Consider the following 15,862-nt stretch of genomic DNA (forward strand, 5'->3'; position numbering starts at 1 on the left):
TGACCTAAATAGTAAATGCTATAAGGAGTATTGAGGACCACCACACCCAGTTCAGTTTAACTGAGCATCTATTGTCCAGTTAAATTAGGGTTTTCCTTGAAGAAGCTCTATTGGGTCTATATAGCCCAGGCTCACACTTAGCTCACACTCACAAAGGAGTCCCATCCAGCAAGCCCTTTTTGTGCCTCTGTACTTTCAAAGTCCCAGCAGATTGAGGACCCTTGTTGGGGTCTGGAGAATGGAGCCAAGGACTGTGGAAACTATAGGAACATTGGAGATGGGAACTAGCTTGTTTCAACTCATGAAAGTCGACAGATGTGGTACACATCTCTTCCCAGCCTTCTGCTCAGTCACCTCAGGGCAAGAGCCTGCATTAGACCAAGATGGGAATATTGGTACCGCAGCAACTAGCAAATAAATACAAATCAGAGCTTTCAAGACCCTTTCCCAGAACCAGTTGTTAACCATTTGTTGTCACAGCCCTGAGAAAGTGAGGAACAGTCCTTGCATATTTGGCAAGGTAAAGATTCCCTGATCACCAGGGTAGGAGGGCAGCAGCAGATGTGGGGAGCTAGGACTAGCTGCTGGATGCTGAACAGTGTCCATGGTCACCCACTGAAGACCTCTGTAACCAGATGTGGCATCCACATCATAGGTCTGATTAGGGAATGTTTTTGACATTAGAAAGATTAAGTCAGTAAGTGCTGCAAACTCCACATGAGAGGAGGTTCAGCTGTTATTGCAGGAAATTCAAATTATAACAGTGACTCTCAAAAGTGGTTGCCCATTTGGAGTCACCTAAGGAGAAAGAAAAGTACTGATCCTGGTCTGTGGATGTAGTTCAATTGATAAAATGCTTCCCTAACGTGTATGGAGTACTGGGTTTGATCCCCATCACTATATTAATCAGGTGTGTGGATGTACATCTTTAATCCCTTCACTTAGGAGATGAAAACAGAAGGATCAGAAATCCAAGATCATCCTCAGCTATATAGCATGTTTGAGAGGCCAGCCTAGGCTACATGAAGCACTATCTCAAAAATGATGGAGAGAAGCTAAATAGATAGCTCATCAATAAAGTGCTTGCATTGCTAGCATGAGGACATGAGTTCAATCCTCAACACCTACATGAAGTTGGATGCATTGATATGTGCTTATATTCCCATCACTGAGAAGGCAGACACAGAAGGATCTCCGGGGTTTACTGACTAGCCAGTCTTGCCTAATAGGGAACTCCAAACCAATGAGAGGCCCTGTCTCAAGGGCAGTGTATAGTGTTCCTAAGCATGACACCCAAAATTGTCCCCTAGTATCCCACCCCCCAGGAAGTAAGTATTAATCTTGTACCGAGGTCCTAAATGGTCTTGGACCAAGACTGGTCCATCAGAATTTTTTACATTTTGTTTGTTGTTTGGTAGATATTTTTAAGTTTGTTGAGAGCTATGATACAGCCACTGCTCAGCATCCCTAGAGACTGTCTATAGTAACAGCAAGGATACAACAGTTCTAGGTTGGGGCTGGCCTTTGGGCTGCCTATTGCTATGGTGATGGGATGAGATCACTCATGACACAGGATGTATTTCTCAACCTCTCCACATGTTCTAGGTTCTATGCCAGGATCCAGGGGATGCATGATGAATAGTGTACAGGCTTATTTCTGCCATGGAAATCTCAGTTTGAAGAAGTGAAATGTCAGCAAACACTCCTAAATAAAGTAGGGCTAGGAGTCACAGGAAAAGAATGTGACATGGGAGGGGAGGGGATGTAGTAGAGGCATAGTCAGAGTACTAGCTGGGCATGGCCGAAAGAAGAATCTTCCAGGCCATAGAGTGTTGTATGGAAGAAGCAGCTCTGTTAATCAGTGCAATTAGCCATCTAGGATTGTCCTTGTTTTAGCATTATAAGTCTTATGTCCTGAACAAACAGGGACAGTTGATCATCCTGGGTATGAGAATGCCCCCACCAGGCTTCAGAGCCCCTAAGTACATTGCATAGAAGTCAACATTCCCTACCCTTGGTTTCACAGTACCCTGTGGTCCATGTGGCATATGTATCCTGTTCTGGGCAGCGAAGGCCCTTGGCATATTACTGGGGTAGGTAGGTGGTGAGGGAAGATTGTAGGTACAAGAAAGTGAAGCCCCCATGAACTCCTGAAGATGACCTGCATCCAACCTGTCTACCCTCTGCCCCCAACCACCCATTCATAGTTCTTTTCATATCACCTTCAGGTTGTAGCCACATTCATAACCCATAGGCACTATTACTGGCTATTACTTTTTTACTTCACTTGACTTTTTTCAAAACCAAAATAAATGTATTTCAGAAGAAAACTTCTCTGAGAAAATAATAGCCATAATATGGTAGGTTTTGGCTTGTTATGATAAATTTCTATCAGTGCAGATCTTTTTAAATTCCCTTAAAAATATTTATCTGAATATCTTTCAGGGTTAACATACCTCCCAGGGCCTGAACACATCCCAGGGCCAGCTACATGAGCTTGACATGTACAGCCATCCTGGCCCTACTTGGTTCACTGCCCCATTAACTTTTGTCTTAAAATTCTAATACTTTGTGACCAGAGGACCCTGTGTTTTCATTTTATCTGTGCCTTGTAAATAATGCAGCTGATCCTAACACCACCTGATCTATTCCCCTCTGCCATGGAGACTGAGAGGGAGAGGTACAGCTACACAGTGAAATCCCCAAACCTACCTCTACCACTACTCACACACCCTTCAGCCCAGGGGTTTGCTTTGCTCCTGGCTGTGTAGCTTCAAGCTACCTGCTCATGCTTTGAGCAGTAGGTCTCTGTAGATAAAACGAGAAACCTTAGAAAATGCTGAGGCCTAAGCCCAGGGCTGGAGCCTCCTAAGGAATCATAGTCTCAGTCAAACTTATGTGCTAACTTATGACCCTTGAATTAGCTGGTGTCTATGTTGGGCCCTAGGCCAGGCCTGAGGACACTGCATAGAAACAACCTCTATCTCCAGATAGACACATTTTGCTTAACCTGGAGTCACCTCTAAAGCTCACATTTCCATACCTAGTTTCCTACAACCCTGGGGCAATCATTCTACAACCTGCCCTCCTGGAGGGCAGAACCCAGCCAAATTGGCTTCTGTGGGTATGTGGAATAGACACCAAGCTGCTGCTGAATGGACAATTGAGGACAGACAGGGCTACCATTGTCACAGCAGCTCATACTCAGCCCAGCAGCAACACTCAGCAGCAGTATGGTCTAGCTGTTTTCATTATCCCCATTTGTGGGGGGAGAACTAAGGCTCTGAAGATACATTTGGCTTTTTCCAAGGCTCCTAAGTTTCATGTGGGGACTACTTGCTAAAGAGTTTGGGTTAAATACATGGCGTATTGCCCTTCATGAGGAGCTGGAATGTATTCCTGCCAGGACTGTGGAAGGCACCCCCATGCCATCTTCTGTCTATGGCACTATGCTCCAAGGCAGAGTCCCTCTTGTGCCTTTGCTCTAGTGCTAGGTCCACAGCATCCATTATCTCTGTAGAGGAATAGACCACAGACCCCCAAACTGTAACCAGTGCCACCTCTCTTCTGAAAGAGAAGGTATTTGAAACAGTTCTATCTTACTGATGGTTATGGGCTTCCTGGCAGCAAAGACAGCTGATGGGTGAGGTGCCCAGAGATTCCAGGGAGCATGAACTTAGGGACAGAGGTAAACTCTTAGCCTCTTGGACCTACTTAGAAAGAGACCACAGGTCTGTGGTCTATGTGAGTAAGCAGTGGTAAGAAGGAACTCTGGACTGGGCAGCTAGGAACCTCCAGCTCTCATTTTACTTGAACCAGGTCCCCTTGGTGGACCTGAGAGAGGGAAGCTTAGGTTTGAGGACTCAAAGGGTGAGAAGCTCATGAAGGTGTTCCCACTGCTCTCTATCAAAACCTAAGGGCCAGACTTGGGGACCTGGGGCCCATGTGATGGAGCTCTCTGTCTCTTATAGCCCCGGGCTGTGTACTGCAAGGATGTGCTGGACATCGAGCAGTTCTCCACTGTGAAAGGTGTCAACCTGGACCATACGGACGATGACTTCTACTCTAAGTTCTCCACAGGCTCTGTGCCAATCCCATGGCAAAATGAGGTGGGCAGGGCACGCCTCCAGCTTTTCTCCAAGAGGGATGGGTGGTCAGAGAAGATGGAAGTGCAAGAGAGATAGAAGGGCTACTGGGTAAGGCAGCAGAGATGGGCCTGGGTTGGGTGTGGAAGCCAACATGACAACAGCAGGTGCCTCCCCAGGAGGTCTACTAGAAATGGGGAGAAATTGGGCATTTTCTAGAAGTACAAGCATTAATTGAGGAAGTCAGCTGGTCAGATGTGGTAGGAGTAAGCTATAGGAGATGGTTCGGAGGTGGGAGAGTGTGCCTCTGGTGGGTTTTATTCTTAGTGGAGTCCCCCAGAAAGTTACAGAGGAGCCCTGTTGGAGGAAGGGGCAAAGCCAGTAGGGCAGGGATAATGTGTCCCAGGGGGAAGCCCCACAAGGTGACAGTGTTGTTTCTATTCTGCCTTTCCAGATGATAGAAACAGAATGCTTCAAGGAGCTGAATGTGTTTGGACCCAATGGTACCCTCTCACCAGACCTGAACAGAAGTCAGCCTCCAGAACCTCCAAAGAAAGGGCTGTTTCACAGGCTTTTCAGGCGTCAGGTGAGAGAGCCAGCGTGGCCAGCCTGGCCTTAGTTCTAGGACTCCAGCCCCCTTCCACACACCAGAGATTCAGAATGCCCCTTGCCTGTGTGGCCTGGTAGCCTGGAATTCTTAACCTGTCCAAAGCCCCAGCACCCCCTGTTGGTGAAGGGACCCCTGGGGGCAGAAGAGACAGGGTCCCACATCAACATTGGTGACACAGGGAAGCTGATTCTTGTCACAGGGCTGTGCCAGTGAAGGATGTTGGAAAAACATTACCACCCTCTGCCCACTAGACACAGAGGAAGAAACAGCTCAGCACCTCTTCTCCCTATGGACACTACTAAATGTCCCCTGCATGCCAAAACCACGACAGACTGGGAAACACTGTCCCATTGTTCAATCCCCCACACTAGCTGGCAGCCCAAGGAATTTTCCCCTTGGGAACAGACTTTGTTACCTCAAAGCTTATCCCTGAAGGAAGAATTGGTATGGACCAAATGAAAGAACAGCCCTGGGGAAGATTTGACAATCCAGAGTATGAGAACCCAGGAGCCCTACTCCACAACTACAAAGGCAGCTGCAGTGGCACCTCTCTTGGCCTAGCCCTTCAAGAATCTGGAGCCCCAGGGTTCCCATCTTAGAGCTTGGGAGTCTTTCTATACTTGTCCCTCCTCCCCTAGGTACAGCTGTGTTTGCTTGACCTGAAAGCTTACCTCTCTCCCTCAGGATGTATGGATGAAGGTGGTTATTTTCAGAGATGCATTATGGATGAGGCCCTGGGCTGTGTACTTGATATCCACATACCCCAGCTTCCATCCAATAACTCATTCATTCTACCACTACATCTTAGGCACCTCCCATCTTAGGTACCAAGAGAGGAGCTGACTCACTACCTGTGGGCATCCTGGTGAAGTGTGAACACATGTGTGGGCTTCCATTGCTCTATTTCAGTTAAGGAAACAGACTGAGAGAAGTCAAAGAACTTAACCCTAGGTCACATACCTGGTGACCCCACAGGATTATCTGTTATCACACAGGGCAGGAAGCATCTTCAGGCTCATGGGAAGTATAGACTGAGCCCCGCCCCTACCAAGTTTATGTGTTTTCTATAAGAACTTCATGTAAGTTTCACATCCTACTCTGTAATATTTTTGTGTTTTTATAATACAATGAAATGTTTAAACATTTCCATCAAGTAAAATTACAAGTTCTAGAAAGAAATTACCCTTTCCCTCTGCTCACAGATTTAGGCTTTCTTAATTCCAATGGCTTTTCCTGGGCACCAGATAAAACCCTCTACTCAAGGACTCAGGTCTACTGGGGAAAATGCAAAAAGCCAAAAAACAAAGAGAGGAAAGTTGGAACGTTCTGAATTCTACTGCTCCAACTTCCAGAGCCACCATGAATGTGTCACCATGGACTGTGAATTTACCAAGAACTGACTGTCTTCTTCCCTCTCCCCAGCATCAGAACAATTCCAAGAGTTCACCCACTCCTAAGACCAGTTGTAACCACCTCGTAAATTCAAACCACATCAGTTCAAACTCCACTGGAAGCAGCTAATTTCAGCTCTGGCCTTGAAGTCCAAGGTGGAACCAACTCAGACCCTTCTACTTGGAAGCAGAACTTGTAGCTTCCACTGTGGCTGCGTAGCCAGGAGAGCTCCCCTGGGAACTGGGATAGGATACTGTTCACCCCAACAACAAGCCTCCAAGTTTCTCAAAGAAATTTCCACTCAGGTCTGTTTTCCAAGGTGACCCCAAGCTGGGGTGGACTAGAATTGTCCTCATTGAGCATTGCAATAGAAACCCAGTGAGATATGACAGCTTGCACGGATTTTAATAGCATCCTAACTAGAACTGAATTTTGTCTTTATTATTTTTAAATGAAAGTTTTGTAAATTTCTCTATCGTCTCCGTTTACATTTTGTATATTTGTATTTAAATGAAAGTCAGACTTTAAGGGTGTATATTTTCTGTGTAGCCACTGTTAAGCCATGTGTTTTAAGACATTTTAGATGGGGGGGAGGGGTTTACAAAAAATGTGACTCTAGACTTCCAGAACATCAAAAGAGAAAATGTTTTTATTAAATGTAGAAAATGTTTCACCTTTTACCGTTAAAGACCTGATTACATCTCCCTATATCCATCTCTTTAACCTTTCCTCAGTGTAGCTATCACTCTCTTGTTGACTTGTAATAATCTGAATGAAATGCCAAAATACACTTGGGACATCCCTCTCCTAAACGCTCTTTGTGGGGTAGGACCTCAGCATTTGACATTGCAGCTTCTCTTGTCCTCCTGCTGTTGGGCATCTAGCATACAAGGCAGGGAATCCTAAGTCATTGGGCTGCAGATCTTGGCTGCTAAAGCCAATAGTTTTCAAGAGGTTTCTGTTGTATTTTGGGATTTTTATTATATATTATTTTTAGCAGTTTGTACTGATGATAAGAACCAGTCTTGGAAACCCAAGTGTTCCCAACCATGGGACTATGGAGAAGTATGAATCGGGGGGTCCATAATGAGTGACTACCTATGTGCCTGTTTAGGCCTTGGCTGGTCAGTAAAGTGATCACCAGATCATGACACCTTCATGGGCCCCCACAGACATTTTGGCTCGTGTGACATGAAGGAAGTCATCTTTCCAGGCAAATGGGATGCCTAAGAAGAAACTCAGGTACCTGTGAAGTGCAAGACAATCTCATTGTCACTTCCCAAGGAGAGCTGGGCCAGAGGCTGGTTCTAATTAGGCATCTCAGAGTTACAGGCACAAGTCACTCCTGGAAGATTTGACAGACTTACCTTTCCAGCCCTAGGGAGTTGTGGCCCAGCCCCTGAAATCCCAGGAGGTAACAAGGTACAGATTTACCCTCACCTTCTCACCAGGACAGGGGAGCAGCTAGTCTCACTGCTCCTCTGGGAGAAGGAGGCTCTGAGTATTTGTCTCAGCCATCAACTACTGGGGTTTCTTACAGGGTGAGCCAGGTGCTACCTGAATCAGCTCCTATTAAAATACAGATTCCTGGGCCACACCCCAAGCCTATTACTTGCTGATCTCATTTTATAGTTCAGGCTGGTCTCAAATTAAAAATCTTCCTGCCTCAGCCTCCTGAGTGCTAGGATTAGATTGCAAGTGCACACTACCATGAAATCTGCATCTTTCCTAAGCTACTCAGACCCTTCTGATGCCCCATAGTATGAGAACCATCCCCCAGGCCTGTGGATATGGCCATTCCAAATGTGTTTTTCTGACAACTTTGGAACTTGAGCCTGTCAGGAGGAGAACCCCAAGCATATAGATCTCGTATCATTGAATCCAAGCTCTCCCAGGGCTTAGTGCTAGAAAGGAGCCTGGTTTTGGGGACTAATTATCCTGAAGTCAGTTAACCATGAAAGAGGAAACAGCCAGGCTCTATGGAACATGATTCACCTCAAGCCTAGCCCCCTGGCTGATCCTAAACCTTTCTTGGGCAGAAAATGAAGCAAATGCAAAAGACCATATCCAGGACACTTGGTACTTCCAGATCATCAAGCTGTTGCTCATGCTTCTTCCATGCTTTTCACAGGATTGTTTCTAGTTCCCCACTCACAGCCATATAACCCTTGTCAGGTGGGTAACTGTTAGGGAACAGTTTCTCCTTAGGCCTCAAAATCAAGGCAATGCCCATTTGCACAGAGAATCCCCAGGAAGCTAAACAGACAGCACAAGTCTGGCTACCATGTGTTCCCATCATGAGGTCCTGAAAAATCTGTGCACTGAAATGTACCTGAATGCCTGTGGGAGGTAGGGGTAGTCACATGATTCAGTCTTTTAGTTTGTTTTGGCCTACTCGTGGCTTCATAACAAGAAACAGTGCCTAAAAAGTGGCCCTCCTCCCTGACTGGGTCTTCCTTCTGCCTTTGTTAGCTGCATTTTTTAAAAGATTTTTGTTTTTGTTTTTAAATGAAAATAAACCCTCTCCCCTTTCCAGGAGAAAGCGTATGTGAACAATGATGACTGTTGTGTATGTGAGCTCTTGATTTTCTGGGGATGATATTCAGGGTTGTCCCCCGACAAAGGGTTTAATGGACAATTTTAAGTCAGAATGATTATAGCAGAGACAACCCTTCCAGGAAGATGGTGTGTATCCTCTACTCATTCTTGAGCCTGAACTGCAAGGCTCCAAGTTCACTCACCTGCCTAGGGGCTGAGTCCGGCTGCAGCCATGGAGCTGGTCTCTGAAATGTGGTGTTCTCTGGGAGGGCCAAGACAGCAAGAAGCCTGCCATGTAGACCCAGGCAGGTAACTCAAGTAATAAGCATGTCTGACAGGCACTGGCCCATGATGTTTCTGATGAGTTTGTGTGCATGCCACTTCTTTGCTTTAGAGGCACAAGTAAGATGCCTGCTTCAGAGCTAAGGCCAACCACTGAGAAAGCTGAGGCTGGGAAGTGTCCATGCTTTTCCTAAGAATATAGCCCCAATATTGAAATCTATTATTTTCTTCTGGACCAAGTACTTTCTTGAAAGAATGGCTCTACTTTCCAGCAAATTAACTGAGCTACTAACCTCAACACAGAGCAGGCAATGCAGCCTCCTGGAGCCTGGTATTCTAAGCCTTGACAAAGGGAATGGTGACAGTTTCTTGGACAACTGGGGAAGAAAAAGCTGATCCAAACAACCCTGAGATCTTCTATTGGGCTATTGTGTGTCTGCTTTTCTGGTTTTATCCTCATTCCCTCCCAAGTGTCTCCCATCTTCATAACCCAATACCCTGAAATAGGACCTTTGAACTTGGGTCTTGCTATGGAAAGGCAATATAAAGTCTCTTCCTCCAGACTATAGTTGGAAAGCCTCACCCTGGCCCACTTTCTGTACCTATTGGTACACCAGCCACACAGGTAGTGAAGCTGACAGGTTTGTAGGCCAGATCCTGCACAGGCACATAAAGTGCCTCCTCTGGTCCAAACTGAAAAGTCTTGACTCAGGACAATGATTTAACATGTGACAAGCTAGCTCGCCCTAGGAAAGAAGTATCATTCATCCTAAAGGAAGATGCTGGGCATTGGGCATTTTTTCCAGTTCATCAGCCCACCATTCCTATAATAGATCACAAGTAATGTCCATTAGAAGGGCATTGTGGCTACTGGCATTGTTATAGTAATAACTCTAGTATCCAAAGGTTCCCATTTTTTCCCCAGGGATATTTTAGCATTAATGAATGAACGTGGTCCCATCTTGGAGGTTATTCTCAATGATAACAGCTGCTGTTATACTGCTCTGAACCTCTCATGTTCTGTTCACTTTGTCACAGTGCCACCGTGTCTAGCCACAACCACTGTTGTTTTATAAAGAACAATAAATAAATTCCTTAATGAATATAACATTGCATTTCTTTCCTTCTGTGGAGACACTGACCTCTTTCATCTATGTGACAATTGCCTAAAAGATGTTCATGCTGACTGCTGTGGCCTCTCAGTTAACCTTTTCTCAAGATAGTTCCACCAAACCCAAATTTAGCCCTCACACTGACCACACCAAGAACTGCCATCACGTGGCTCAACTCTGGTAGGCAGTACATAAGGAGGCCAGCAGAACTCTTACCAGGCCATCAGCTTTTGAACCAAAACCCAGCAGTTCTAGCCATGGGGACAAAGTAGACTAGCACCAGAATTGCCAGGAGGCACTCACACTTCCTGAGGAGCCTTTTATGAAAGAGGCAGGCTCTTTAGAGAGCATTGTTCAGCTTTCATGTATGATAGCCAAAACTAAAGCCCAAGACCTTTTAACTACTATGTGGTCTTGAGCAGGCCACTGTGGGCCTTCACCTGCCAGAGCTATACCAGGTAGCTCCTAGAGTACTCAGTGAGGATGTGGGATACTCAGAATCCAAACCTATGCCCTGGAGGACCTGGTTCCCTGGCTGACTCTGGAACCTTTTTGAGATGGGTGAATATGATGGCAGACCCCACATTTGTTCACACACCCCATGTGAGAGCTAGGTGTTTCCTCAGCAAGAGTATGGTAGAAGAGAGTGGATATTTGAGGCTCCTGTCTCTCAGCATGAGCTCTTGAGTCCATATGCCCCATGGAAGACTTTAGTTCCCTCGCTCCTGGAAGCAGACACCTTTCCTAATTGGAGTGACAAATTGAGATGAAAGTTCTCTGTAGGTGCTGCCTGACAATGGGATTGGATGGGGAGGTTCATCTATTGCTGAGAAGGGGTCTTTCCTAGAATGAGAGGAGAGTTGCTGAGCTGCAGTACTGAGGAAACAATCAACAGGCATGTGTGTGAAGACTTCCAAGAGTGTGGAGGGATCAAGGAGAGGAAGGAATCTCACTAGAGATAGTGGGAATCTTCCCTAACCCTTTGAAGGCTATGTATTATCTTGGGGACTTTTATCAATCTAGAAAGACCACTGCCCTGGCCAGCCTTCCAGGCCAACAGAAGCAACTCGGGTCCTATGGTCCTGCTCACCAAGGTTGTTTATCTCATCACACTACTCTGTCCAGGCAGACAAGGAGGATAGATGAGAGGAAGTACTGATCCACCACCTCTATCACCCTCTTCACTATAAACAGCTGTGCACAGTAGATGAGGGCATTGAATGGTCTCCATTCAGTCTATGCCCAGAAGAGGCTAGAGGTGCTCTACCCCCACCCTTCCCTCTGCCCCTCCTAGGGACACCAGGGAGTGTCAGGCTCTGGCTGAGGTCTACCTAGACCCTTGGAGATGGTAACAAGCAAGAAGGTTTGAGTGTTGGGAACCCTCAAGTCACAGCAAGCTCTTGTACCACTGTGCACAGGGCTCCCATGAGCTAAATAGTGGCCAGGCCTGGGTTTTGTTGCCTTGTGGGTGCAGCAGGAAAGAGGTCTGCTCAACTTCCTGGAGGCCAGCTGTGTTAGGGTAGATACACTAGGGCAGAGAGACAGAGACAAGATCCTGGGGCTCGTTTGCCAGTCTGACTTAAGCTTCAAGCTCCAGGTTTAGTGAGAGATCTTGTCTCAAAACTAAGGAGATAGGAAGAGTCACTTGCTGTGACTGAGGAATATGCCTGATGTCAGCCTCTGGCTTCAATGCATAAACAAACACGTATTAAACACAAAAACAATTTAAACATTTTTAAAAAGTAGCTGCTTATGTTACTATTTCTTCCATTTACATCAAATTTCTTCTTGATAATTCTACAATATATACAAAAGTAGAGGAGGGGAAAGGCTTAGGGATTACTCTGAAGAAGTCTAAGACAAATCTGCCAGGCTACCCCACCTCCTCAGTACCCAGGGAAGCCCAAGGAATCTGCATCTGCTACTTGAGCCATATATTCCCAAAGGGCACAGGATAGGAGAGGAAGCAGCAAAATTCCAGGGTCATGGCATCCCCACCCTGCACCTCATCAACACCAGAGCCAAACATGCGGTACACTTGCCCTTTGGTAACTGGCAGCCTGTTTATTCAGATGAGGTTCTGCCGAAGCCACTAACAAACCTCCTTTCATGTAGCAGAAACTTGGACAGCAGAGCGGAGAGGAACTCCTCTCCAAAGGGCCCAACCCTGTAATGAAGGCTTCTGGCCTGGCTTGTGCCCTTAATCACTTCTGCTGCTACTGTTTCATGGGGGTAAAAGTAGGGGGTGAAGGAGAATGTAACTCCTTTTAGAGTTGTCTACCATAGGCTGGTGCACTTTAGGTAGTAAGCCCAGTCTCATTTGAAGTGGTCTCTGGGTTTGCTATCCAGTGACCTTATTGGACAAAATCCACAGGAGGAACTTTGAGATCTGGTATTTCCTCTATAAGCCTTCTGGCATTCAGAAGTATTTGCCTTTGGTTGATAAGCAAACCATGTGTTTATTTTAGCTTTTTTTTTTTTCCTCCACAATCAGTTAGTTCAGCGTGCAAATTCTATATCTCTAAGGTCTAAGTTCAAATCCTAGTTTTTCAATTTACACCTCTGGGACAGCTCATCCAAGTTGCCTACTTGCTCTATGTCTCAATTTCCTAATTTGTACAGAGGTCCAGTAACCATTCATTTTCATTAGCAATAGAAGGACTTTGATCATTCACACAAGTTGTCTATTAAAGGCCAGGGAGATACTGAGTTGGTAAGGTGTTTTATGTGCGAATATGATATCCTAAGTTCAATTCCTAGAAACCACCTGGAAACATTGGTTAGGCGGTGGCATCTACTTATACCCCTGTAGTAAAGAATCAGAGACAAATGAGCATCCTTGAAGTTCACTGGCCAGCCAGAGTAGCCTACTTGGTTATCTCCAAACTGGTGAGAGACCCAGTCTCATAAAACAAGGTGGGTAGAACATGAGGAACACCAGCTAGTGTTGACTTTCTGGTCTTCACATGCATACATTTGTACATGTACACACATATCCATATATAGCATTCATACCCAATAACATGTCTACCTGTGTTTGGCAGTTGGGAAGCATTCTGAATGAGTTCCTGACTACTACACATTAATGTCAGAATAGATTAAACAAAAGGAAGCCCCCCTTGAGCAGTGTATTTTGGTGAGTAGGCCCCTCTACATTGTGTAAATTCAGTCCCTTCAGAAGGTAAATGCTGGGACCCCCACTTTCTTCTTGTGTTTGTCTTGTTTGTGAGTCTGTCTGTACAGTAGGGTGGCACATACTTTTGTTCAGGCTTACCTAGTGTTTCCATATAAGGGCTGGACCCTCAGGAAACAGAACCACAGTCTATTTTTAGTTGTGTATGTGTGTATATGTATGTATATGTGTGTATGTTTGTGAATGCATACATGTGCTTGTGGGTTATGATGCCCGGAGAGATGGCTCAACAGTTAAGAGTGCTTCTCCAGAGAACATGTGGGAACCTGATCTTTGGATAAGAGTTCTGTTCCTGTCCAGAAAAAGGGAAGTGGCCTCAGGAGTAACTCTCCAATTGTTTGTTATGCCCATTTTGTTGACTATAATTGCTGGCCTAAAGTCATCCTCTACTGAGGAGGTCATTAAGGCCCACAATAAGCACTACCAAGAACAATGTGACACCAACTTATCTATCACCTTCATTCCATCCATGACTGATCTTTCTTCTGCTTCTACTGACAAGGAGACGAATGAACATAAACATAAAGTAATAAAAAGGGATGGAAAGAAAGAAAAATGCTTGCAGCAGCACACAAGCCTATACCAGCAGCCCCTCTCAATGCTCCCCCCATACCTCAAGCAGCTATCCCCCCCTGCAGTATCCACTGAGTGATTTGCCTGGATGTCTGCCTGGTGAGACAGCTGCTCCGCATACCTCCCGGCCTATTCCACCTATGGTGCTGCACATGCCCACTATGGCATTTCCAGTTAATGTGGGCCCTGATGTGGCCAACCAGCCATGCATACCTGCCCCTCTTGCAGACCTGTCTTTGTTTCATAAGGCTGCTAATGAATCAGGTCCTGACTCTGATGTATTTTGAGCAAGTCCTACAACAATGGGCAATACATTTACAGACTTACTATGACTGATATCATTTGATGAAGGCTGTTTTGGAGCCTGTGGTCTTCCTTAACTGGCACACTGCCTATGATGACCAGGCTGAGGCTCAGGCTTGTTTTAATATATAGTACAACATTGCTTTTTCTCTTGAGATGTTCACAGGCCAAGAACCATATGTTAACTCTGTCACATAAGCCCAAAGTGGACAACATGCTTATTTACTTGCCTCAGGAGACACAATTGCCCTTAGTGCATTGGAGGGATCCCATTACTCTTCAATGGCAACTCCCTGCTCCCCTATTAGTCCAGGGGCAAGGATATGCTTGCATTTTTCCCCAGCATACCACCACACTGATATGGGTACCCTCCAGAGATGTGTGCCCAGCAACAGACCAAGAGACTTTGGTCAAAGAAGTGTCAGAGGGGTAATGTATGATTTGATCCGCTACTGTGGCATTAGTAAAGGTCATGTCATCACTGGCATGTGACCCTAGATATAAAGCAATTGCCCCACCCCCTGCAAGGTCTTTAATACATCATCAGAAAGATTTCTATTGGCACAATAAATATGACTAGGGTCCCATCCATGTCCTTGAGACTGAAATTTTGACTAATCCTTCTCTTGTTCAAATATCTCCTGCAACAGGTTCACCAGCAGAAGGTGGCCACAAAGGCAACCCTACAGGTTTTATTGGCTCTCAGATACCTAGATCAAAGTCCTCCTAGAGAGATAATGCATGCATGACTCACTGAGGTACAGAAGGCTACTGCCTAAAGCCCACCACCCGGACAGCTCTCCAGGATTGATGCTCTTCCAGGGCTGGTGATCAATGATGGATAAGAGCTTGTTTGGTAAGCCAATCTAAGACAAGCACAGTCCATCATGCTGAGCTCTCCTGAGGTGGGGTCAACAAGGTTAGGGCAATGCACCCTAGCTTCCATTGAGCATGTCCTATAAAATAATAAAAAGGGGTGGGTATATGGGATGACTCATCCCTAACAGGCTTGAGGGCCAGCCTACCCAAACAAGTAAAAAGATACTTTCTGGGTCTGCCTAAGGGCCTTAGCAACAGCAGCACAGGACCTTGCCACGGTGTTTATTTCATTCTGAGTGTAATATTGCCATTTTATATCTTAATAAATTCTTGAGATCCTTAAACAGACACTTGTGGGTTTGCATAACAAGTGGCGCCCAATATTTGTGGCTAACAGAACGGCTGCCTAAACGGGGCAGCAGCCAGGTGCCGTACCTGCTGTGTGATCCTGGTGGAAACTCTGTCTTTTGAAATTCTTGCCTCTCTTACCATGTACCTGCCTGCATTCTGCAGCACCAGGACCTGCGCTAATCCGCAAATCACTTGGTTCCAAGCAGTACCCTCTCAGCACCCAGGTTCCATTGTTGCTTGGTTCTGCCTGCCCTATTTTCTACAATCCTTACTCTCAACTTGGCATAGCTCATCTGTAGCTGCCCAAGTGATCCCAGCTTGGGCTAGCTTATAACCCACCCACAAATGGCTGCTCTGTGCCCCATCTCAGGAGGCCAGTGAAGTTGCCTGACCCCTGCTCCCCCAGGAGTGGTGGCAGGATCACACAGACTTGCTTCACACAATGGTGGATTGAATGCTGCATTGGGAGGTTAACCCACCCACTTGGGTTGCACTGCACAAGTAGCAGCAGACCCAGTGCCTACACACATTATGCAAGTGCATCCCTGAGTCCCTAGGTGCCAGGAGCTTCATGTCCTGCCACCACGATCCCCAGCCTGCCTGT

At 46.0% G+C, this 15,862-nt stretch overlaps 1 protein-coding gene across 4 annotated transcripts in view; it reads left to right on the forward strand.

Moving 5' to 3' along the window:
* The window catches only part of Grk5 (G protein-coupled receptor kinase 5), a 215,125-nt gene extending 205,110 nt beyond the window's left edge, over positions 1 to 10,015 (forward strand). For 3 of the 4 annotated variants that reach the window (XM_036174650.1, XM_036174668.1, XM_036174677.1), the window contains 3 exons: positions 3,972 to 4,109; positions 4,540 to 4,671; positions 6,118 to 10,015. In XM_036174650.1, the coding sequence (XP_036030543.1) occupies positions 3,972 to 4,109; positions 4,540 to 4,671; positions 6,118 to 6,216 (369 nt within the window). In that variant the 3' untranslated portion in view covers positions 6,217 to 10,015. Of the gene's footprint in view, positions 1 to 3,971; positions 4,110 to 4,539; positions 4,672 to 5,897 lie in introns of all 4 variants that reach the window. The other variant, XM_036174658.1, reaches the window with a different exon arrangement.
* The last annotated feature ends 5,847 nt before the right edge of the window (positions 10,016 to 15,862 follow it).

Source organism: Onychomys torridus, chromosome 1 (genome assembly GCF_903995425.1).
Source record: "Onychomys torridus chromosome 1, mOncTor1.1, whole genome shotgun sequence".
NCBI classification, from domain to species: domain Eukaryota; kingdom Metazoa; phylum Chordata; class Mammalia; order Rodentia; family Cricetidae; genus Onychomys; species Onychomys torridus.